This window comes from Anser brachyrhynchus (assembly GCF_964034855.1).
Source record: "Anser brachyrhynchus genome assembly, chromosome: 2".
Taxonomy (NCBI): domain Eukaryota; kingdom Metazoa; phylum Chordata; class Aves; order Anseriformes; family Anatidae; genus Anser; species Anser brachyrhynchus.
This window is the reverse complement of record NC_137695.1, coordinates 142,341,863-142,368,450: the sequence shown is the minus strand read 5'-3', so window position 1 is coordinate 142,368,450 and position 26,588 is coordinate 142,341,863. Positions and strand designations below refer to the sequence as shown.

The window sequence follows — 26,588 nt, the reverse complement described above, 5'->3', positions numbered from 1 at the left end:
TAGGAAAGAAATAGGCACAGGCACAGGTTGCCCAGTGAAGAGCTGTGAATGCACCATCCCTGGAAGTGTTGAAGGCCAGGTTGGATGGGGCTTTGAGCAAACTGGTCTGGTGGGAGGTGTCCCTGCCCATGGCAGGGGGGTTGGAACTAGATGATCTTAAAGGTCCCTTCCAACCCAAACCATTGTATGATTCTATGACTTTATGTATTAAAAACACAGTTAAACAGGCTTGTCAAATTTGGAGCAGCTACACATGAATCTGAACACAGTTACCTAATTTTGTCGTTAAGCCCTACATTGCTGCTCAAAGGTGACAAATCAGGTAGCACAGCTAAGCACAATCTTAGCACAGCTAAGGTTGACAATATGTTTGTCCAAGAATACAGAAATATCCATCTGCTCAGTTTCCCTCTACTTACTCCTGCTTTAGATATTCTGTGGGCAAGTGATAGTATGTTTTAAAGACATCTTAAAGGAGTAGCAGAAATACCTTTAGCCTCTACAACTTGCTGAGGAGGGGAAGTGGAGAGGAAGGTGCCAGACTCTTTTACTTGGTAACTGATGACAGGATGCACGGGAACAGCACAAAGCTGTACTAGGGGAGGTTCAGACTGGAAGTAAGGAAAAAATTCTTTCCTGTGAGGGTGGTCGAACACTGGGACAGGCTTCCTAATGTGGTGGTTGATGCCCCATGCCTGGCAGTGTTCAAAAAGCTTTTGGAGATGCCCTCATTGATATGATTTAACTTTTGGTTAGCCCTGAAGTGATCAGGCAGTTGGACTACATGATCTCTGAAGATCCTTTCTAACTGAACTGTTCTATTCTACTCTAAAAGTAGCAGAAGATTGTTATAAAAATTAAATAAAAATAAAAATTAAAAAAATCTGCCCATAATTCACAAAGCTCTTGTCACTATTATAGATGCATTCCACTTTTTGAATTGCCTCTATCTGTATTGTGAAATCTGGGGAAAAATCCTGAATCTTAATTTTGCACTTAGTGGCATGGAAAAGGTGTCCCCCTTAACCTTTCTGTAGCTGAATCTAGATGAGTACATGATAGAAAGCACTGCAGTGCTGCAGTTGGAGGCTGGGTTGCCTTTTTACAGTTGTGTAGGTGTTCAGTTTAACATACACATCAGCAGTGCTTTTTTTTTTTTTTTTCATGTGCTATAGACTTCTTGTCTCCTTGGAGATTTTCTATGCTCATACACATTTTTCAGATGCCCAGAAAGCTTAATAGTTTTGGGGAATCAGTTTTGCCTGGCTCACCTAACATTGACAGTGTAGATGTAGAAACCTGGTCTAGACTTCCTCTAGAGTCAGCAAAGGACCTTTTTTTCAAATAAGTTGTCTTAGGATGAGGTGAATTGCATCTCAAAGTTCCTTTTTCTCTCTATTCGCTTTAAAGAGAGAAAAGAGTAGTTCTGCTATGTATATGATCAATATCTACATTGGGACAATTTAATTTTATAATTGCTGTTTTCTAAAACTGAAGAAACAATTATATTAATTCAAAATCATAATGTTTTATTTTATTTTATTTTTTATATCTCGTTCAGGCAAACATAACTTTATTTTCAAGTTACGCTGTATAATAGGATACTGCAAAGTGTATTAGTTACAATCAAGTCAGACTGTGGTTTAACAGAGATACAATATTTAAATAAGTTAATTTAAATGTACATCATTTAAAATTTCTGCCAGCAGGAAAATACTTGAACTCTTCAAAACAGATTTGAGGATTCCTGTATTTTATCCCTATTAGCTTGCTGTTGGTGACAGCAAGAAAACAGTATTTATTACTGCTGAAAAAATTAACACTTTATGTATATATTTTTGCATTTCAGTTTTTGATTGCTAATATTGAAATCACTTACCTACTCTCATTCCTACCATATATCTCAGTCCCTAAATCTCCCTTCACTCTGCTTCATGAAAATTGTATTACTCACTCACACCAAAGATATTAGAGGGGATATCAGCATATGTGAACCAGCCAACAACACTGCTGGTGTCAACCAAATGGCTTGTTAATGAAAAATTTTTTTGTATGAATACCATGATTCAGCTGGAAACACTAAATGCACATTAGGGTGCCTGTGTGGAAAAATATAAATCAATTAAAGAAATATGGACACCAGAGATATTAAACAAAGCCAGTGGCTTAATCTCTCTTGTAGCAGTTTGTGAAAGACTTCTTTAGTTCTCATCTCTCAGTGAATGGCTGGTTTCTCACAAAATTGCTGTCTCAAGCAGAAACTATTAAGGAACTATATTGCAGCTGGATAATTAAGTGTCTTTATCTCTTTGTAAATGGGCCATAAGGCATTCTATTTCAGCTCACTAATGAGGACCACTTTATGGTATTCCTAAGTGATGCCTTTCAAATGCACAGTGAATTGAAGTATTATTGTTGTTACCAGTCACTAAGGCTGGATTTATTGGGAAACAAACTTGATAACTGTTGATAATTTATTAGGTAGTAAATAATTATGCCCTGGAGAGGGTGAAAGCTCACTATGTTAACATCATTTTCCAAGACCGACTCAATTCCTGCAGCACTACAGGAGGGAAATTCTGCTTTAAGTGATTTATTTAATAAGTACTTGGATAGCTTGAGTGCTCTTGCTATGCTATTGTTTGCCTTTCTTACTTCAGACTCTTAGAGGGGGAAAAAAGAGAAATGTAATATTCCGTTAGCTGCTAAAACTTTTCTGTAAATGTTAATGTGATGCAAGTAATTTGCTACACCTTTTCTCTTTGCCTCCCCTCTTTAAGAAGTTGATCTGAAATTCTTGTATATAATGAACCTTAGCATTCCTAACAAATCTGAGACTGCACTAGTTCCTATGCTGGCAGAATCTACTTAGCCCTGCTTGATGCATTTCAGCATGGCCTGGTAGTTTTGCTCTGTTGTATTAACAGAGGTTCATGCATTCATTTGGGCCTCCCACACGCAATAGGTGGTACGTATGAAGGGCTAGGGACTGGTGGCAAGAAGGCTATTTTTACTTTTGTCATTGCTCTGTGGAAACAAAATCCTTCCACTTATCCTTCCAATCTAGTGATTGTAGGATCACAGGATAAGTCAAATTAATTGAGCTTTTCAAACGGAATTATATGCCTGTTTAAAAATAAAATAAAATAAAATAAAATAAAATAAAATAAAATAAAATAAAATCAATACAATGCTCGTTACCGAAAGGGTTGTTAGGCATTGGAATGGGCTGCCCAGGGAAGTGGTTGAGTCACCATCCCTGGAGGTCTTTAAAAGACGTTTAGATGTAGAGCTTAGTATATGGTTTAGTGGAGGACTTGTTAGTGTTTGGTCAGAGGTTGGACTAGGTGATCTTGGAGGTCTCTTCCAACCTAGATGATTCTGTGATTCTCTGAACACAATCAAACAACCCCCTCAAATTTTCTGGAAACTCCCACTCCACCACAACAAATAAACAAACAAACAAAAAACAAACATTCTGCCTGATCTTGTCTAAGTTGATTCACTCCGTGGCTATGGAGAGAGTCTACAACCAACAGCACAGGAAGAACAACACCACGTCTTTAAATGAGATCCTGCTTTTTGATTTTGGGTAATAATTAAATGCTGCCTTAGACATAAAAGAAGATGTTTACTTATACTGCCATAAACTCTGAAAACTTACCCTAAGGACAGCATTTCCCATCCTAAATATTTAGCAGATGTGTGAGCCTGAGGAAGGAGTTCTAGAGTTCTGCTTTCTCCCAACTTAAATAGCCATGTAAGTTCAAGGTAACCTCCCAAGTAAATCTTGAGGGAAAAACACAGGATGTGCTTCTTGCCTGTTAATGGTTGAAATGAAAATAGTATTTTATAAATTACTACAAAGAAACAGAAAGGAAATCAGAAAAAAAATGTACTACTGTATATTTCATAATGTAATCAAATACTGTGTAAATTGTTGGACCCTATGTCTCAAAAAAAAAAAAAAAAGAAAAGAAAAAGATGATGAAGGATATGGAGTCCAATAAGTATATTAGATCTGCTTCAGGCAGTGAGAAGAATGAAGGAAAATGTTGTAGAAATGATATGTGGCAAAATTCATGGAAGAAAATTTATTTGAAGTTTATTAAATATAAGGATATTATACCTGGCAGAGGAAGTTCCTATGCTGTAATTCCTGGAAATGCTTTCCTGCTTTTATCCTCTTCCCCAGTCATCTATTCTTAATGAAGTCTCCTTTCGGGGCCAGGTGTTAGACTAGCCCTTGGAAAACCTTGAGGAGGTTTTGCAAAACCTGGAGAGGGAAAGGCCTAAAGGAAATTGAAAATAAGGAGAAAATAGGTAATTGTAAGGGTATGTAATAGGTATTGCAGGTAATTAAAAGGTAATTACAATAAGAAAACAGAAGACCAGGGGGTTAAAAGATCAAAAATGTTCAGGGAAGGAACTGGAAAGGGGCACCATGAACGTCACCCCAACAAAATCCACAGATCCCTGGAAGAATCCAAGAGATGGTGGAGCTCAGTGATGTCCTCTGTGCAGATGGGAGCAATGGGCAAGGGCTCCTTTGTTGAGTTCTCTTCTGCTGAAAGAAACAGAGCTGGCTGGGTTGGCCGGGCTTGGGGGCAGGCTGGTGAGGAACTTCCATGACTTTTAGGGCCTCTTGCTGGAGACAGGATAATGGGTAGGTTTATTAAATGGGTAGGTTTATTAAATGGGTAGGTTTAATTGTAGATTACAATGCTACAATTGCTAGCACAGCAACTCTCATAACTCATCTGCCGTTATTAGGAGCCTGGACAGAATAGTTTTATAAACTATATATAATCCACAAATTTATAATCTATAAATTTGTAGCAATAGCTTTTGTAGCAATAGCTTTAGGGTAGACGCAAATTAAAAAGAAAGAGCTTCAAGCAGTGGAATGTGATTTTTTTCTTCCCTTAGTCATGAAAATCTGTATAGTGTAGTTCCCAGAACAGAAATACTTTATTCCAGTGTGTCAACATGAACTTTTTTTTTTTTTCCAATATTCCTTTGGCCAACTCTTTTTGCCAGATTCAGAGCAATCTCACAAAGAAATATTACTTTAAAAAGCATTTTGGTGAATGAATGAATACTTCACTGTGAATACTTCACTGGAAGGAAAGTATATATCCAAACTCCAGTCCTAAACTTTCTCCCAACTCCCCAATAAACAGACGTGTGCACACAAGCATGCACACAAAATGACTTGTCAGAAAAGACTGCTGGACTCCCAGACAACCAGAAGAAACTTATTAATTTATTTTATTTTATTTTATTTTTTTTATGATGATGATACTCAGACTTGTATTAATATGGTACAATGTAAACCTTTGAGTAAGTTTTGTAGCAGATGGTTCAGATGGTTGTAGTATGTCTTTCTCTATAGTAATTTAAAATTGGGTACTTTGTGCATGTAAGTTTGCTTTTAAACTTTTACTTAGCTAGCTAGAGGCATAAAAAGAAATATAAACTCCTATCTATACTATCTATATAAATAACTGCAGTATTTTTAATTTCAGAGAAGAGGAACTTACCTTTCAATGGATTGTAAGTTTTTTAATATATATATATATTTTTCACATTGTCTAGATAGGGTAACATCAGCAGCTTTAACAATCCAGAAACAGTTTTAGGAGAATAAAACATAGTATATGTTATGTATCTGAATACACTAGACTCCAGAAAATGCACTTTTCAAATCCTTTTTGACAGGGACACAAGCATGCTCTTACCTGTCTATCATTTTAGTTTGTAGGCAACACCTGAAGAGCAAATCTGAGTTTAAGCACCTCCAGTTTCATGCATTTCCCTCTGGTGCATGGAACATTTGCAATAGACTGCATAACTGTATTATCACAGGGTTGTCTGTTGCAGAGGATAGTTGGACATCACTGCCAGTGATTAGGTTGCAGTTTAATGTTTGTTCTCAAGCAGAGGTTGATGTATGATAGACTAGGCCGCTGAAACAACAGACTACACTATACCGCTGGCTGTAAGTCAGCAAAAACTGAGTAGCTGTAACTCTGCATATTTTTCCTCCTCAAAACAAAAATAATCTTCACCCTTTCTCTGTCAGCTCTATTTGTGGCTCCTGCTGTTAACTCTGGGAACATATATACATGTGTGGGCCATGTTCCAGGCTTCCACACTGGGGATATTTGACTGACATCCTTCTGATATCATTAGCAAACTGCTCCTGATTTGATGCTTTGCAAGCCAGGCACTATTTGCCATTGTAACTGGAACTGTGGTGGTGCACAGCAGCTGCACCCAAATGTCCGGAAAAGAGGTCAGAGATATGGAGTATCTTACAGAAGTGTAGCATTTCCCACCACATGTCTGGAACCATGACAAGGTTAAGGCAAACTTGGTTTGTAGTCTGGGTACAGACAGAAACTGCCATTTTGTAGTCCTTGAATGACCCTGACCTGGAATGCTGCAGCTGTAGGTAAAAAGACATCAGTTTACAAACACACCTTTTTTCATTTTTAGAAGCTCTTCATCTGGGGACAGAAATTTTCACCTCAGATACTTCTGATACAGCAGCTAGAATTTGGATTAATTATATTTGCCAATAAGATGTTGGAGAGAGACTTCTCCTAAGCTTCAAAAGCACAAGAACTTTATTATTTTTTTAAGTGTCTTTTGGTATGTATAGTGACTATTGACTCTTATAAGAAAATTAGATTTATGTAAATAAAACATTAAAATTATTAACATATAATAATTAACTAAGACACTACAGAAATCTCTGCATATCTGCCTAAGTAAGTCACCATAATGAAAAAAAACAACAGCTGCTTTTCATTTACTGGCAGTATCACTAGAGGACATAAGACTCAACTGATTTCACAAATATGGCAGTTCAGTCTTTAAACAATTTAGTAAATATGAGCATGTTTTTATTGATTCAGTCAACATAATGAACTGCAGTGTGATATTCTTTATTGCTTACAGACAAAACCGCACTATTCTTTCATTAAATATCTGACAGACTTGAACAGTTGTGAGATAACAACTTCATTTTCTTAACAACAATCGGAAATTAAAAAAAAAATCATTTTAATTTTGAAATATTTTTCTGGTAGAGACCAGATTAGATAATTTTCATATAGCTAGAATGAAACAAAAAAATAAATATTTTATATTTTGTGTTCCTAGTGGATTACTTTAGATTACTAAATAATTCAGGAGCTATTTGCTCTTACTAGTTAATTGGTGACTTATTTTCATGCTTGATAGCAGAAAAATAGTTTCACTCTACCCAGAAGTACACCCAACTAACAACCAGTGATGGGATTTCCCTGGCTATTGTTTTGGGAAAAGAGGCTGGGTGTCACAGCTCTCTCTCTCACTTGCAAGCTCCAGTAAGCCCTTCCAAGAAAAGTGACGAGACTCCAACCTCGGGTGCCAACCCCAGCTTCCTACTGAAAGTTAATGCCCATTTAGTAAGAGCAGCAAAAAAGCTGCTCAGCCCTGGCAGTTCACAGCTCCTGGGTTAGCAGAAACCCCATCATTTTGGGTTCCTGTCCTTCTGTGAGGCCACAGAGCATCCACACTGCCAGGGCTGTTGCACCTACATGGGAGCAGCCATCTGGCAGAGCTCTGGGCACTTACAGGTGGTACCTGCTGTATTGCCTGGGCTTGATTCATCATCCAGGGCTTTAGAGAAAAGCAAATAGAGCCAAAGGACTGATAACTGAAATAAATAATTCAACAGGTAGGGAAACACAGGTAATGTAGCCTGGAAGAAAGTTATTGGACTAAAAATTAAACAGAAGTCTTCTGAATGTGTAGTGAAATAAATTTATTTCTCTTGTTAATTCTCCTTATGTTCAGGAAAACATAGGCATCATTGCTTCAAAGGAGCATGACTTATTTCATCTCCAGTTTCTTCATCCAGAAAAGGCAAACAAACAAACAAAAATCCTCCAGGGCTCCAGATTTTTGCTAAGCATTCAGGTTTAAAAAATGGTGATATTATTTTTCTTGACATAGACTTATCTTTTTTCTTCAGATACATAAGACTTTGGTGTAAGCATTGTATCTGAAAATAGCTAAACTAACATTAGAAAACTGGAAAGTCAATTAAGATGCTTAAGCGGAACAAAGACATTTAATGGCTACATGTTTTGTTTTAAAGCAGCTTCCTACTTACTACTTACTTAGTCTTACTACTCTTTTAATGTTTATTTACACATTTACCATATGTCAGCCAGTGCATCATTCAGGAACTTCACTTGATGTATAATGGATTCAAGGTCTATGTAACGTCATAGAAAAAAAAAAAAAAAAAAAAAAGAAGTCTTTAACGATAGGTAGAATTCGTTTGGAAACTGTATGGAATATTAAGTTAGAAAAACAATATCAAACCATAGAAAAAACATATTCTACCACAGAAGAACATTACCAGTAACATTCCTGAGTATTAATTTTCTGATAACTTTGGGTTGTTCTTGCAAATTACAGTCTGATGTATTAAGGAAAACTGAACTTTGTGCTGGTCATGCTAAATATACTGTGCTACAATCTGTAACAGCTCAGCAGCAGCTTCACAAGGGACTGAGCTTTCCTTCCAGTAGGGTCACCAACTTTTGAGGGGAGGGATGACAGGCACCCAGAGAAAGTCATCTTCTCCTGGCTACACTGGTTCACTGGATGAAACCCACTGCTTCAAAAGAAAGTTATTGGGAAATTACCACAACTGCTGTGTGAAATGTGTCAGGTGTTTCAGCTGGCTGATACTGAGAGGACAGAAAGAAATGGGCATATACAGGGCATTTATCTGTCCTCGTCACTTTCCTCTGATTACAACAGCTGCTTTTTTGTTTGTTTGTTTGTTTTGTTTTGTTTTTGTTTGTTTGTTTTCCTAGTCTCTAAGGAAAAGAAAAAGTTGTATTTCTAAGTGTGTTTGCTAGATATCCATCTCCTTAGATAATCATTTTTCAAATCTAATTCTAATTCATCTGAAATTAAAATCTTACTTGATTTAAAAGTCAGATGATACTAGCTTTGGGAGATAATCATGATTTTTTTGTCTAACTTTCAATTAAAAAGGAACCAAATTCAAATTTCAGTATCCACAAATGACTTTTAAGTAGTTATTTCCAAGTGTTTTGCAATGTGTATGTAATGGTAAAATAGAGGTAACACTGTCTTTCTAGATATATTACAGATATTAAAATATAAGTACTTTAAGACTGAAGGAAATTAAGACTCTGCCCCTGCACAACTAAATACATTTTTAGACAAGAGAGACTGATGTCTACAGTTGAAACAACAGTATTAGAGAAATTCAGGCTAGAAAGAATGGATTTAATCTAAAGCCCCCTGAAATCAGTGAGAGGCTTTACTTTAACTCCTCGAGGCTTTGGCTCCAGCCCCAAGTAATTATTCAAGCTGGACTTCGGCCACTGATGCTAATGCCATCTGCTTACAGAAAAGTACTGTGAAATCTTTAATTAACACAAATTGTAAAGGCCTCAGTTTTATGTCTTATCTAAAAAATGGCACCTTCAAGAGTTCACTGTTGTGTGCCTTGCTGAGGACCTCATTCAATGCCATGTCACAGGGAAGAGTGTCACCTACTGCGTAGCCAGCACTACCTTTCTTTTACAAATACAGCCAAGTCTCAAAGAAGTTGATTTTCCAATTAAAGTTCACATATTAGTATGTGAACCAGGCTTTGTTTTTATTGATGGTGTTGGATAAAAACAATAAACACATCATATGCATGGAAAGGGACAAATAAGAGTCTTTTGTTTGTCTCTATACCTGGAGAGCAGGATAATCTTACAGTTCAAGAATGGATTCCTCACTGTTTTTCCATTTTTGCCCTTTCACAAAACTACTGATGCAAAACATATAACCTTTTTCTTCCTCAATTTCCCCATCTGTGTAATGATATTAATGTCAATTCATCTTGCAGTAATTTTCCATGCTAATATTTTGCTTTGAAGTGTTCAAAGGTGAGATAGTATATCAAGCTGCAAAGCCTTGGCATTGCTGCATACCAGCTTACGGCCCAGATGGTCCCACATGCTGTGCAAGGCTGTTGCTCTTTTGCACACCATTATCATTAAGCGCCAAATTTGCAGTATGGCCCACTTCATTGAGAGTGAATAAGGCGTAGTCCCTTTTGTATGTATAACTCACATTTTCAAGCCAAAAAATAATAAAATAAAAAAAAAAAAAGATGTGGCTTTCACCAGACAATGAGTGTGTATGTAGGACTTAAATGTTGTTTCCTTATTGTAGGATTAATGAAGTGCTGGCCTGAGCCCTGCACAACACTTAAGGACATGTTTAACTTTAAGAATCTGAGTAGACTGATGGATTTCCATGGGAATACTGATGTGCTTAAAGTATGTGTTGTTGGAATGAAGTCATATCCTTTCGGTATCGTGTGGGGTCAGGCTACTTTTGTTTGTGAAAGTGAAGGGAACACTCTCAGATGTTACTCTTTCTACAGGGAATCTCCTGGCTGCTCAAGACCGGGATCCTCAAACAACTTGCCCTCCTGATTTCTCAGCCTAGACTATATATGTGGTCTGCAACATGCAGGATCAAGATCTGCACTGGTGTTCTAATATTAGTTGTTTTCCTGCTCTGAGCCATAAAAAGACTAAACATAATGGACTTGAGTAGCACTGATTTTTCTTTTTTTTTTTTTTTTCAATAAGTTGTACCTAGCAACTTGTATATTGCAGACATCAACATAATGAAATAATTCTCTGCCAAAAAAAAAAAAGAGGTAATCAAACAACTCAGCCCCTGGGCTGCTCAAAAGGCAGTACTTCATGAAGAAAGAGCATAGGCTCTCTCTCCTTCTGGGGTTCTGTGTTGCTGTCTCAGGTGAAGTTTGTCTCGGATCACAGCACTGAACATGCTTGTCCACCTCCACGTGCTGCTTCTGGGGCATTCTTTGGCAACCTCCCAGATAAAGCTTTAGTCAGGCACAACACCTGCAGCTCCACAGACCTTTGCACTCAGAAGGAATCTGCTGTGTTCATCTCTCTGTAGACAGGATGCTCTGTTTAGCTATTTGCATTGTGACAGACTTCTGCTGGTGCCTCCTCTGCCATCTGTCTGAAAGTTTCATAGTAGTTCTTTAACAGAATTTAACAAATGCATTGACTGTGGAAGGACCACAGTATAGTTATTACTGTGTAAGTTTAAAAGGAATGCAGTGTGCAAAAGTGAGTCTCTTTGATATAGAAATGCTTAAGATTGCTGTTGTAACTTATGTTATCATATTTTTCTCTTTTGCAGTTTTACTTAAGAATGCAAAAAAGGAGGAAGAAAAGCCTTTCAGAGACTGTGCAGATGTATATCAATCTGGTTTTAACAAAAGCGGGGTCTACACTATTTATATTAACAATGTGTCAGATCCTAAAAAGGTAAGGAAAATACTTGTTTTACTTTCTTATTTGTTAATGTCATGTTGCCCTGGACTTAAAAAGAACATTTGGTACCTTTACAGAAGTTCTCATTCTTTGTTGCACTGATATAAATAACCTGGGTTGTATTCCAGCTTGAAAAAATACAATAGACTGAAGCAAAGGATAAACTGTAGTATTCCAGACATTCTTCTTTCTCCCTGACAGATAATCCCTCCTAAATTCTGACATAGAGTCAACAGTTGACTCACTTCCTCCCACACAGAAAGTTTAGTTGAATCAGAATATGGCCACAAGTAAGTCTGCAATAACATATAGAAAATTATTATCTTCTATCATAAAATTATTATTTTCCTCTTTTATATTAACTTCTATTATAAAATGCTGTAATGATGAAGCTGATAGGGAGATGATCTAGTAGCAGAGAAATAGCGGAATGAGTAGATTTAAATATAAAGATATAAATCCTACTTTTCTTGTAGGGGACAGATATTTGGCTGCAGAGAACAGAAAAAGCTAAATATTAGCTCAATTTAAAATGATGAAACATGTTTTCTTGTCCTTCTCTAAAAAGATCCTTGGGAGTTTTTTTGGTGAAAACAAAACATTTGAAAAAAAAATTGAAAAATGAAAAGGAGACTTTTTTTTTAGAATGCTTTTGGGGCTAAGGTGAATGAGCCAGCTGAGGCTAGGAAGCTGGAAGGGTAGCCGAAACCTAATTTACACATGGAGAAAGGCCAGCTTGTCCTTCTGGCAGAGCACTACTTGGAGTAACCCCGAACAAGGTCATGAGCTCTTTACCTCCAAGAGAAAAATACAGTGGTGTCCTGCAAGTGGGCCAGACAGGAGGGAGGGAACCCTGCAAACAGAACAAAGCAGTAACGAATATTACCAATGTTACTCTCTATAGGCATTTTATAATTATACTAAGATATTTAAAATGTATTTCTAAAGTGAATTTGGTTTTATTATAGGCCTTTGGAAGCCCGTGAATGTCAAGTCATTATAGTTTACTAATGAATTAGGATTCATTAAACCATGAGTATAATTAGGGTGGGAGATTACTATGAGCAAAGGTCAATACAGCTCTGATTAATATGAATAGACAAATAATTAACATGACATGAAATATGGAGACACTTAAACATTACTGAAAGGTCAAGAAGAATAAAAGTAGTTCTGCAGAAGCTGTTCAACTCAAAACAGAGATGTTACATCAAAGTTGGAATTGTATATACAGATTAGCATTGGATTTTCTTAGCCTTATTAAAGTTCATAGACAATCCCCAGAAGGTGGACTACACAGAAAAACAGCGGTTACCTGAAAGCACTGTAACACTAATGCTTCTGGTATATTTACCCTCCACTGGTAACACAAAGACAATGGCACTATGGAAGCTACTCTGTGTTTCTGCTATATCACCATTTGCAGACACTGTTATCAATCAATACAGGCAGCACAAGTCAGCTGGTATCACTGAATTATTTTTTTCCTGGAGGCTCCCCGTTTTTAGCAAGAAAATGTGGGAATGTGTGTGAGTGTGTTGAGGGGTTTCTGCTAGCACCTGTTTCTGTCTTGCCCTAGTGATAACACAGCAAGAGGTGATCCGGAGCATGTTCCTGTTAGTCAAGTGAGGAGTCTGATTGCTTTAACAGATGTTTTTTCAGACATTAAGGTTGTATTAGCAGTCTGCAAGGTAGTGCTGCGCAGAGATAGCTGAACTAATTCCATCCGAGATAGCTTAAAAATCACATCAATGCAACACTGTGCCAGGACTGATTAGCCCAGAGGTAACACCATACTGACACAGCTAGATTGCTCTGGGACCCAACCTAATATCCCGATAGGTATTCTGTGGAGACATACTCACATATTTAAAGCAGGCTTAGTTACCTGGAGTACCACAATGCAATGCACAGCTCTGACATATCTTAAGAGGCCTAATATATCGTTGCCTTCCGTAATACTCACAACCACTGGCAACTATCTCATTTATAGTAATTTTATATTTCGGGTTAAAAAAAGAGACCTTCATTTTATATTTCCTAAGGGATACTTACTAGCATCCTGACATTCAATAGAAAATATCCCTTCATCATCTATACAAATGTTACTGTCAGTTCTAATTTTTTGCTCTTTATTACCTTCCATAACATTTATATCCCTCATTTTATATGCATAAAAATGTAACTTGCAATTTTTCTTTCATTTCTCTAGCTTCAACAGTTTATTAGCTTAAAGTGTCTTCAAACCCTGCATCAAAAATAAGTGATTCATTTCTTTTTAAAAGGACCTTAATAATATTCCTTTTTTTTTTTTTTTTTTGAGAAGAGAAGATAAAAAGGAGAAAAAAAAAGATTGCTTTAAAGTATTAAGCTAATTGAATGGCTTACTTTGGAGTCTGTGTGTGTTTGTGTGAGTGCAATGCCTCATGGTGTTTGACAGATGATAGTCCTTGGGTCATAGTGACAGCATAGGCAAGAAGAGTCCTCTCAGTGTCCCATAAAGGTAAGGTCAGCTACTGGGGAAACAGTGGCTGTTGAGGAGGGGAGGGGCAGTGAGGGTGAAATTGGCACTGTTTAGGGAGATGAAGGAAGCCAAGGCGACAGCTCTGAGTGCTGATAACATTTTCCCATGGTATTGGACTTTCTTGCTAGTTGCTCCAAAGATCACCCTCCAAAGTTATCACAAGGATGACTTCTACTAACTTCTGTGTGTACTGCATTGAAAATGTCATGTTAGTAGTACGGTGTTTATAGCTGTGTCCTTACAACTGTGCAAAAATTCTGCGTTGGCATTAACTCAGCCTTCAACCCCTTCCGCCCTGCTTTCTGCCTGTGGACTGCCTATCAGCTTCACATTGATGACTTCTCTGGGTGTATCTGCCAGAATTTTAGCCCATTAACTACATGCAGACTATATACACTGTGGAGACTGTGGTTCTGGCATGCTTACCAACATCCTTGGTATCTGCGTAGTAAAGACATTCCCTGAATCACAAATGGCTGATCTTGAGCTTGTTGCTACAAACCAACAATGTAGACTAGTGTGCAAGCACTTAAAGTACAGTATGAGGTAACCCCTCTCCTTTTGTCTAGAATTGTTCTGATCTTTAAATGAATATTGTAATGTTTATAATAATTTAGTCCATAAAGTTTAAATATGTACTAATAATCCCATATATGCCTTTCAATAGGTTGGGTATTTTTACCCATGCATTTAAGGAAGGCAGCAGTGCACTGCTTTGGATACCTTTTTAATCTAAATTGGGTCCTTTCATCGATGATAAACTCAGAATCTACAGATGAATAAAAATTCAAAATCACTTTTCTTCCTCCTTTTCTTTTTTGGTAGAGGATTAAACATCAGAACATGTTAGAAGTTGTTTAATGGTTGAGTGCTCTGACCTTGTCTGGGACAGAAGCCAGTCCAGGACACTTGTTGGCTAGAACTATAAGCAGCAAACATCTATAAGGAGCTTGGCAGTCCTGCTAATATGGCAGGTGTTTGCGTCTACCACCATGTAAAGTGCCAGACCACACAATGAAAGCTAGTGAATTACGTGCTGCTGTAAATCTTTCTTTCACTATGCAGTTTTCTCTTTTAATCTGCTATATTATTTAAAAAACACCAGAGTATTTTAATAGGTATTTTGTTATATTTTAGAATAATAATAATAATAATAATAAAGGCTTACACATTTTTTTCATCTTTAAAATAAGTAGTCTTAATACAGATGAGGATTTAATGCTTTAAAAATTGGCAGAAGATTCGTAGCAGCTTGAAATGACTTATAAGGAAAGTGAATCCATCATTTAGAATTCTCACTATAAATCAGTCTAAAAAAATTTAAATCCTGTAGATAAATGTTTTGACTTACAGTGTCTTCCCTGAATTAGGAATAGGGCCAAAATGTTCGTCAAGCAATCATTTGTGGGTTTTCTTGTGGTTTCCCTAAATCAAGTTCACATGCTTGCACTGTTCAATATTCTGTTTCCTTCCTGTACCTACACTGGGACTTCATTTGGCATGTCTAGAGCAAATTAAAACAAAAACACTTGCACAGGATTACTATGACTATGCTTATGAGTAGGAAATATTTCAAATTGTTTTGCCTGAGGGTGGAATATGGTTCTCTAGTCAACTGAAGGAAGAATTTTTATTTAACTGTATTGGACACTAACCTTCAATTTGGCAAAGCAACTTAAAGCTTTAAGTTACTGTCCAGTGTTGCCTTGTTGATGGGAATGCCAGAAGCTAAGCAGGTAGATGACACCTCTTCAACCTCCTTACATATTAACATCTTTCTTACAAAGGTGAATATAACTATACAAGTGCACAGTCAAGTGAAATTTAGGTTAGCTGCAGTGCCATTATGTGATGGATGAATACTTGGGAATGAAAATTTGCTTCAGTGGGTAGCACTGAGAGACTTAGTTGGGTCTTAAAATCAAGTGTCCTACAATAATAAGTACTATCACTTGCCACACAGCAAGAAAAGTGAATGGCTAAACAGTGTTCATAATTTTTCATAATTTATCTTGTATAATTTTAAAAAGATAATATAATGAGTGGAAAAATAATAAAAAATAATATCCATTTTTAATATTTAAGATTGTTAATGGATTTCAAATGACACAATATTCTGGCATCAAGCTTCAGCAAAATTGCTAAATTGTTAAATTATCCTTAATACACAGACTTTCAGTATCAAAGTTAGAATTTTATCAGTGCATTGATGGCAGGATATGATCTTAGAGGTTCAGTACAGGTGTTAATGTGATAAGACCTCTGTACTTGAGTCTGTTCCTATGTTCTCTGTCATCCGCAAAACAGGTTAGACTGAGATCAGTTATCTGTGTTTTCAGACACTGCCTGACACACTGACACATTACAATGCAAATCAAACCAGAATAATCTCATCTTTGCTACATTTTGGACTCCTTGAATTGGTATTTCCTGTAAGAATTCCTAAAGCTTCTTTCTTAGAATGTGATAAAAGCTATAGGAAGCATTATTATCACTGAAAAACACACCTCTTTGTTTAGAAGAAGGCAGTAGTTTCAGGGGAACTGCAGAGAAAGTACAGAAGGAACATGAAGGGAATGTGAAGAGGAAAGCTGAGGATGCTGAGGGAGATGATGGGGAAATATTCTTGTGTAATACGCTGAACGAACAGGAAACTTTACAGGGAGAATTACACTGAACATAAGAAGAGCTCAGATTGTTCTAATGAGGGGCGTGAGAATGAGGCATGAATCCATAGGAAAACAGACTTCCTTAATGCCATTATTCACATTTTTCCCGTCTAAAATGACAGAATTCCAAAGCAAGTATCTCTTCTTTTTTATTACTGCACAGGTCTTTTGCAATATGGAAACAGCTGGAGGAGGATGGACAGTTATACAGCACCGAGAAGACGGGAGTTTGGATTTCCAAAAAGGCTGGAAAGAATACAAAATGGTAAGGTGAAAAATATGGAATAGCTGTACAGTTCACAGGAGAGTTACATTTCGAATAGTACTGTCAAATAGTACTGTCTTATGCTGATAGGTCTGTCTATAATGGTCTGAAGTAGTCTTTTATGAGCTACCTTTTTCAAATCTGTTACTTTTTAAAGTCATAATATACTTTTTACTCAATTAGTTGGGTATTATTTCCCATGACGTAAGCTTTCTGTCAGATTAGTTACTAATATTAAAATGAGGTCATGCTCAGGCATATGCAGTAAAGAATATCATTGTCTGCCCTTCTGAAGTTTTGACTTGCTGTGATATTAAGGTGTAATGAGGATGTGATGATGTTCCTAAAGCATGGATGTTTTCAACTAAGGGGAACTCCTTCAGAACTTGGAGCATCTTAGATAGGAATGAAGAGTTTTACTGGGGTCTATCCCAAGCCATACAACACCTCTGCCAATCAAGCCAATGTACTGGAAATGTTGATACTTCAGATAGGATTAAAAGAAAATAAATAACTTACCAAATTACAGATGACATGACTTAAGCTGGCTATTTTCCCATTGCAAACTCAAAAAAAAAAAAATTACTCCAGTCTGAATAACTTCTGAGCTTTTCATTTTCTCCCTGATCACACTTCCTGATGGAGCTGCTCTTTTTCTTTGAGGCCCCGAGGACTGGCTTATATTACAGTGACATTCCCAATGAAATTTTCAGAACTATGTTATCAGCTTGGAATAGGAAAATCTTTTTTCCAACATTTTTCAAAAAGCACCATATGAAAACAGAATTTAAAATGTTTTAAAAAGAAAGCAATCTCACATCAGTAATAATTTATATGGGAAAAAGTTCTGTTATGGAACTTATTATTTCAGAAAAAGAAAAAATCAGATTATTTAACCAAAATGTCCTTTTGGATTCTATGGATCCTTTGTTTTCAATATTTGTATATCACTAGCAAATCTAAGTTACAGGGATAGAATTAGCCATTTGGATTGTTGACATCAGATCTCTCCTACTATGGAAAACTAGATGATGTAATCTATTTCATAACATATGTGAAGTAAAAATAATGTTGAAATGACAAATATTTTTGAATTTATTTTCAAAATTGAACAAAATTTTTTTAGAATTCATAAAAAAATAAAAAATTGGATTCTGTTTGGAGTTTTAAGTTAGCAGAAATTTGAAAACTATTCTACTCTATTTTGGTTTGGAGTCAAATAAGATTTAAAACATAATTTATTTGGGGAAACAGAAATTTTAAGATTATACTAGTTTTACTTATGAGGAAATTAGAATTCGTATATGCAAACTAACTTACTCTCTACATATCTGTTGTTTTAACTTATAGACACTACAATAGTTATTTGAGATTTACTCTGGTATTTTCTCCTGAGGTTTTTCTTAGACCCCGTAAAAATAACAACTCTTCTTTTTAAAAATTTCCTTTGCAATGGTATGAACCTGTTAACAATTGGATTATGAAGTTTTTGTCTGGTTCATGCAGTCTGAATTCATTTTGCTTTTCCTTACAGATACCATAGTCTTTCTTATAGAGATACTTTGTTTCTACCAAACAAAAAAGGATCTTTTACTGATAATTATCCTAGGAGTAATGAGAAAAGTTGGGATGTAGGTTTGTCTCTGCTTTTCTGAACCGTTTTACTAAAGTAACTAATTGAGGTCCCTAGCTGAGAATATTTTATACGAGCAAATGTTGGACGATGGAGGACAGTGGAAACTGCAGATTACTGAAATGTGATGGACTATGAGCTTCAAGAGCACCACTGATGTAACAATTCCCTCATTGTTCAGAAAGTGTGTCCAGGGTCTATTAGATCACATCATAGCTTGTTCCTGACATATCCACCTGCTGTTTCTTCCAATGGAAGCGAGTATGGTAGGAGATGCAATGTTTCTTAAAATAAGTTCAGACATTGCTTTCCAGATTTGCTAAGACATTCTTGTTGTGCTAGTAGTTCACTAGGGCCTCTAATCTAACAGAAATAAACAATATCATAACAATATAATAACAACAATAATAAATCTCTGGGGATTCTTTTACTTTCAGTGCATTTGGTTCTTATTGGAAAAGAATCTTGAAAACCGTGGGAATTGTTCAGTTACAACAGGTACTGACTGACAGCTTTTGAGCTGGGACTTAGTCCACCAGACTGCAGTACTGCAAGTACCCTTACAAGTTACTGGCTTGTCCAGTTTTAGGAAGCTGTTGCACATTTTCTCTGACTATAAACTGAGATCCTTATAGCAGGTAACTCAGAAAGGGTGTATCATAGAATGAATCATAGAATGGCTTGAGTTGGAAGGGACCTTAAAGATCATCTAGTTCCAAACCCCCCTGATATGATCAGGGATGCCACCCACTAGATCAAGTTACCCAGGGCGCCATCCAACCTGGTCTTGAACACCTCCAGGGATGGGGCATACACAGCTTCTCTCAGCAACATGGGATAATCTCTACAACGGTGAGTGACAGCACTGCTGGGTTACAGGAATTACCCAGCACCAATTCACCCTGCAGACAGTCTTTGAGACAATCATTGTCTTTTATTCAGTTTCATGCTGGTGCCTTCAGCGTACATAGAATTACTTGAATTTCTGTTCAATGTATATTCCAGACACCAACACAAGAAACACATTGATAGAGAGATAAAGTAGCTATAAATATTTCAAAATTAGGAAATACACAGCTCAATCCATACTTTAATCAGCAGAAAGTCAGTGATATTGCAGTAATAGTGGCATTAACTTTTTCTTCTTTTTCTTTTGGCTCCATTGCTACTGGAGTCCAATCTTCACTCTGGAAAATAAAATCAAACATTCTTTGGTATCTAAAACAGTAGGTGATGAATAAAAATCCTTTTCTTCACTTTTATTCTGCTATACAAGACTGGTGATGCCGTCTTCTTTCTCAGTAGCCTAAGTGCTTACCAGTATCGTTCATTTTTGGCCTTGGTCATGTGCCATGCAGTATAATTTTTGCATTCACTCCTAAGAACTCATTTCTGACTACAAATTCTCTTGGACCATTTCACTTTTAAATATTCAGTTATGCAAATTAGAAGAAATTCAGAGCAAATCCTTTTGAGTTCCTCCTCCTGTCTTTTTCTTACCAGCATTTGCAGAGGATTTTCCATGTTACTATTTGTTTCTTATGAGAAACATTTAAAGTTGAGCATCAAGTAATGCCTTTAACAACAACAGCTAACATCACCCTGAAGCAGGTTTCTACCATTTTTCATATTTCCTTGTTTGAAGTGGGAATTAGAGTTATGAATTCTGGAAAGAGAATGTGTTAAAAAATAAAAAAATAAAAAAAAAAATAACGTTGCTTACCTGAGCCACTTTTAGAAAGGGGGTTTCTACAGGCTGAATTTCTAAGGCAGTTTCTGGCATTTATTAGGCGGTCGTTAGCAATAATCACATCCAAACAAAGGATTAGGTCATGTACTAACTTGGCTATTGAGACTTCTTGCTCAAATTCCAGATTTTCAGTTCTTGGATAAATATACCTTTCCCAGTCATTGTCTCCATTTTTGCCAAATTGGGTGATGGATATTGGATTCCCTATTCTCTAGCCTTTCAGCATGCCTAGTTTAAAAATTTCCACGAATCTCACAGAAATTATTCCATACTCAATATCTAAACATTCACTATCAGTTTCCTAGGGGGGGGTTCTAGGGAGCCAAGTCTATTGGGGGCTTCCTCAGACCTTTAAAATATTTTCTTTCTTTCTGTCATTGAGTAAAGACTCTCAGTAGGTATTTGAAATTACATGCCTTGGCCAGCTCACAGCAATCCTTTTCCTTGACATTTTTTTTCCTCTTTTTTTTTTTTCCCCTGCATGTCAGTATTTAATTTTACTGCATGCCTTTATTGCTATAGTATTGCCATTTCCTTTCTCTAATGAAAGAAATCTATCACTTTCTTAATCATTCATAATGTCATGATCTAGATTGGGATCACAAGTGTATATTAGACCCACAGCTGCATTTCTAAGCTTTATGGCAACTACCCCCTATCTTCATGACCAGCAGCTGGTTCTTCTTTTGGTTCTTTGAGGCAAGAACGAACCACAGCAGTAAATTTCACACCCCCTTAACCTCATGTTCCTGATTAGTATCTGAGTCCAACACCAGTTCAGTGCTTAAAACAAATGTGCTGCCAATTTATCTTAGAAATCATCACTAGCATCTGTGTGTGCCTGAAAAGTACATCTACAAAACCACTTCTATTTCTGTTGGGATTTCTTGTTTTTTTTTTTTCTTCTTCTTAAAGATGCTGGGTCAGATTGATCTTTAGCTCCATAGTGCCTATGTGGTATGATGCTAGAGCAGGATATTTTGACTTTTTCATGGCCTAATGAGAGCTGGACCACAGAGGTGGTTATCAGAACTTTCTCAGGAAATATTTCTTGATGCAGCTATAGTGGGCATTTGGATTATGTTATCTGGAATAATCTGACTTTCCCCAGAGCCTCAGTGAACTATAACTGGTGTAGCAAGTCTTGTGAACCATGCCTTATGCTTACCTAAAAGACATCTGAACTCCTGTACGCACTGTAAGTAAGTCTTTAATTTTCCTCTTGGCATGATGTTTTTACCCTTTTTGATATGGTTACTACACATCATTTCTGTGAGTAAGCTCTAGCTCAAACATAAGTCTCTCCCAATTTCTTGGAGACATTCTGGCTTGTGGCAGTCAGGTTGATGGTTAACTCACTTATTCACCAGTACTTGCAAGTCTGACAGAGTGTAAGCTGTGTATTTAGGCTTCTGAGTCTGCCTGAACTATTCATAGCAAGAGCTACGGCTCTAACAAAGATTTTATTTCTGACTGCCATGTTCATTTTGAAAACTTCCAGACATTGTTTATATTTAATTTTTATTTTCAAAGTGTCTAGCTCCTGTTTTAGAAGGTGGTCTTCTAACTAACTCCTTTTGTGGTCTCCAGCTGTTCCTATGTTCACTTTTGGTACAATTGTTTCTGCCCACCTTTCAAACTCTCTCTGAATTCTGACTTTTGTTTTGTTACATATTGCCCCAGTAGCAATATTAACTTGAACTTTTTTTCTTTCTAAAAATAAGTCCTCACCACAGTTAACATTGTGTTTGACCTGAGCCAAGAGGCAAAACCTCAAGCTGTTGTACTGTTCCCTTTTGGAACATTAATTGATGATGAATATTTCTCTGTTGCAATTTTGTCCATTTACAAAGAGTATGCAGATTCCTTTTTTCCCCCAAATACAAGAAACAGTAAAAAAAAAAAAAAAATACAGGCAGAGCTCTGGCCCCTTCCAGTCACATTAGATTATTATGTTCATCACTTTCTCTTTCGAGTGAGACAGACTGCGTAAAAAGCAATGCACAAGGCACATTTTTAAGTTGTTTGTGTATGCTTTATGATTCTTGTTCCATTATTTTAGTGGAGAACAACTTCAGATGCAGATGTGTTTATTTTTAAAACGAAAAATACATAAACCATATGGCTTGGCTGAGTAGAATGTTCTTGATCAAAAAAAAAAAGCACTTAAATTAGAATGTCCATATTATGGAAAAAATATATTTTGTAGTTCTCAGCTTTGTTAAATCTAGTTATTCTAAATTAATTATATATCCTCTTGTGGGTTATCAGTAATTAAGCTGTTATGCATTGATATGGCCACAAAATCTTTACACCACTTGTGTTCACAGTAGTCTAATATTACTGACACGTTGCCGTATTCCCATGTTCTTTGAAAGAGAGCTCACATACTATCAAATAACAGCTCTGAAGATGGTTACACTGTTCTGTCTGTGACTATTCCGTATTAGATGAATTTGTCCAAAGCATGTTTTTTGAATCTTCATTGATGCTAATGTTTTCCCTTTAGGGTAAAGAAAAGCAATTACTGTGAGCTAAATAGTATGTTCCATTGCAAGCGTATAATGCAGCTCACTGGCTTCACAGGATGCCAAGTACAGCAATGGCTATTGAGACTTAATTCACCTAACTGTATTCATATACTTTTCAGAAAAAGATTTTTAGTTTTGACAGGAATTTAAAATTAGGAAACTTTTATCTTCATGTTGAAAATGTAGATACATGTAATAGCTAGATATTCCTAGCTACCAACGTGCCTGTGGTTTTACAACAGTAAGATGTTTCCTCCGTTGATTTTGGCTTGAGCTATATTCAAGTCAATCTTGTTTGTTTGTTTTGGTCACAAACATTAACTTAAGGAAGCATAAGCCAAACAACAAAACCATAACATATGTACATTAGATATGTCAGATCCTGTAAAATCTGTTTTTTAAAAAAAAAAAAGTCAGATATGTAAATCTGAAAAGTGTGATCATTGACTGCTTTCATATTAGAAGAAATTTTCATCTCCACAGTTATTACCCCAAAATCATCTGACTACGAAGGATTACACCAATGGCAAAGATATGCAGCTGCTCCTGATAACTAGCTAACAGGATGTTATAAGAAGATCTTATGTCTTTCTGCCAAGAAGGCCTGTGGTTCCCTCTTTTGCACGGAGGGTATCAAGAGGATGGTGGTCCTACTTGCATTTGGTTCAGTTTCTCCTTCCTCAGCTCCTTTACCATATCTGTGCTAGCACACTGAACAGGGCTATAGCCTGAGTGTGAACACAGACTTCTGACACAAAATCCACAATTTTAATTTTTTAATGGAGTTTTGGTCTGACTTAATTCCCTAAATAATGCCCGAGTATTTAGGAGTAATGGGCCATTCTCAAATGGCAGTTTGCACAAGTTTGCCTTGTTTTCAGAGGCAAGAAATTTTTGCTCTAAGTTATTCTATTCTGCTTTCTTCATCTCAGCAACAAAGTAGGGACTGTTCAGAGCACGCTTCAGAACAGATTCTCCTTCCTTCTGTGGCTGAGTGAAACAGGTCTGAAGAGAAGAATTGCTGGATCGTAGAACATGAGGCATTTTGAAGATAATATGGGATTAGGAAAAGAATATAGAAGGTTTCCTGAAAGCAGGAGAGCCTTCAGAGCACTTCCTGTGCTCCATCCATCCATCTGTCTATCTATATACCTATTTATAGAGTTGGAGACACATCCTGTATTTTTTTTTCCTGCAGAAACTGATTCACCTTTTTCCCTGGCAGTAGTGCAAAGAATTATATAAAATACATTGCCATGTCAGCATGGTCCTTCCTGAAAAATAGAGGAAAGGATGGACCTGTGAGAAAGGCAAGAGCTAGGGAAAACATGTCCTTAGAAAAGACAGAAGGTGTGCTGCTTCTGTACTGGAAACAAACAAGATGGGGGGCAAGGAGGAGAGGGAGAGGAGTAGAATTATTATGTTAAATGGATAAGCTCATGAGAATTAGGAGTGCAAGGGGATAAAAAAGGCACACCAGATATGAATAACTGTGACATATAGGTACAAGTACTTTCCTTATGACAGTACATTTCAAAGTCATGAGTTACAAATTGTCTGCATCTGAAAAAGTCATTTACTTCAAGAGACTGGGATATATGGCATGGAAGTCATTTGTTTCTTTGAAATATTTACAAAGTAATTTGAATATAAGGAAATGATTTTTAGTGACTGGAATGTGCATTAAGATATTCTGTGAGTAACGCCTTTCATGGAGACCCACACCTCTTTGATAAAGAATTACATGTCACCCTACTTTATTAAAAAGTCACTTCTGACTCATACTGTTACTCAGATGATTATTACTTTCATCAGTGTTACAGAAAGAGAAAGCATGTTCTCTGCTTCTGCTGAGGTCTAAAGCATGTCCAGTGGAGACAGACATGATATCAAAATGATGAGAGACAGTATTCACTTCTATGAAAACGTGTTCATGAAGGTAATCGGGTTCTGACCAAGGCTTAAGCTACAGTGTGCATTTCTACTACATGATCTAAGGGAGCAAGGACGAAACCATATTTGTTTCAGAGAGTTTTGGATCACTAGATTGGGCAATGGAGCTGTTACCACACAAGCCACACAAGACTCATCTTTACTTTTTTGAATATTTTTGGAAGTAAAATTAAACAGTGTTATTTTAACAGTAGCACAGTTGTGTTTTAACTATGTTACACTGAGCAGTCTTTGCTATGCAAGTATTACTGGATAACACCAGTTTCAAGAGTGGTGTTGGCACTTTTGCTTACTCTGCCTTCAGTGCTTTAATTTTACACCATCGGTGTATGTTGATAAGGCCCATGTACTCTTCAAGTCTGTTAATAGAACCATGTAGGGTATTCCTTACATGTAAGACTTTTAATAAATTGTATGTAATGTTTCAGCTTAATTAAACAAATATTCCTCTTAATTCTTAAGCATAATCATGGTAACAGCCTTTCCTAGAATACCATCATTAAGATTAATGTTTATTAAAGAAATTTTCTTCCCCAAAATGGACATGCTATTGTACAACATCCGGGTGAGATTTTGAGAGGTTTTTGTTTGCATGTTTGCTTTTAATTAGTGATTTGAAGATTCAGTAGAGTTTTAGCAGAGATCATTAGGTATCTGCTCTGCTGTCCTCCAAATGACAGTTGTGTGCTTTCATCATAGCACAGCTTTCTCTGCAGGGAGGTGCATCTCCTGCCTTATCAGTTCCATTTGGGACTCACTGGAGCAGCCCTTCACCTTGGGATTCATGTCATATTAGTGCTATAATTATTTAACTCTGGTGTCAGTCATTTTCTAGTGTCATTCAGTTATTAGTGCCCCAGTGATGCGCAATCTGGCTGGGCCAGATTAGATGTTCGATATGTATCAGTGGCGGAAAATTAGTTGTCTGGGGCACATTGCCAAGCCAGAGGTACCAGTTATGTAGGTTTGCACTTCAAACCTGAGCTCTGATGCTGGGATTCTTCTTCATGGGGAAGGCTGCTACTGCTGATTCTGTGTGTGTTTGGGAAGGAGAAAGGAAAAAGTGAATTTAACTTCTGTATGTCTACTGATACATTTGGTTTAGAATGAAGTGCTGCAACCTGAACTGCTGCAGGACATGAACAAGATTGCGAGAGGCACTTTTCAAACTTGGAATGCTGGTGGAGACATTCGGTTCTGTATTTTAATTGAAAGTAACTTTTGTTTTAGTCTTCTCAGAAGGTACCTCTGGCTTCCAAACATATTTTTAAAACTTTCCACCAAATATTTATGGATATTTCATAGAAATAATTATAAATATTTTACTAAATTTTTAAAGTTAACATTTTTAACTCATTCTTTGAGGAAAATTAAAGTTATTTCTATATTTAAATGTATATATACAATGAATAATTTGACACAGTGGAAATGGAGAAGTAAACTGAATGATTTAGAAATTATCTTCTTAAACAAAATCCATTCCACATTCTCAGCTGAGGCAAAAGGAGCTGAATACACTTTGTCTTCTGGAAGACACTGCTGCTTTAAAACACTGAATTATTATCTGCTTTATTCAGTGAATTGTCTGACAGGAGATGAACCCATAGGATATATTGACTGTGTCTGGTTTCAATTTTGTTTTGTCTATAAAAAGTCAAAGCTTCCTATGAACATTATCAGACAAAATAAATAAAGTAAGAGAGATAATTGTTTAATGAACTTGGAGTAACATGATTCAAGCAGAATACCCCCACAGCTTTTGCCAAACCTAATAAAACTCTTTTGCACCCTACTTATTATTTTTGAATAAGTATCAACTCTGTAAATTCTTCAGGTCATTTTTTAAACC

General features: G+C 36.6%; 1 protein-coding gene across 5 annotated transcripts in view; it reads left to right on the top strand.

The window, feature by feature from the left end:
- The window catches only part of ANGPT1 (angiopoietin 1), a 210,174-nt gene that overhangs the window by 134,762 nt on the left and 48,824 nt on the right, over positions 1-26,588 (top strand). For all 5 annotated transcript variants that reach the window (XM_080579477.1, XM_080579478.1, XM_080579476.1 and 2 more), the window contains 2 exons: positions 11,281-11,408; positions 16,771-16,872. In XM_080579477.1, coding sequence (XP_080435603.1) covers positions 11,281-11,408; positions 16,771-16,872 — 230 coding nt within the window. The remainder of the gene's footprint in view (positions 1-11,280; positions 11,409-16,770; positions 16,873-26,588) is intronic.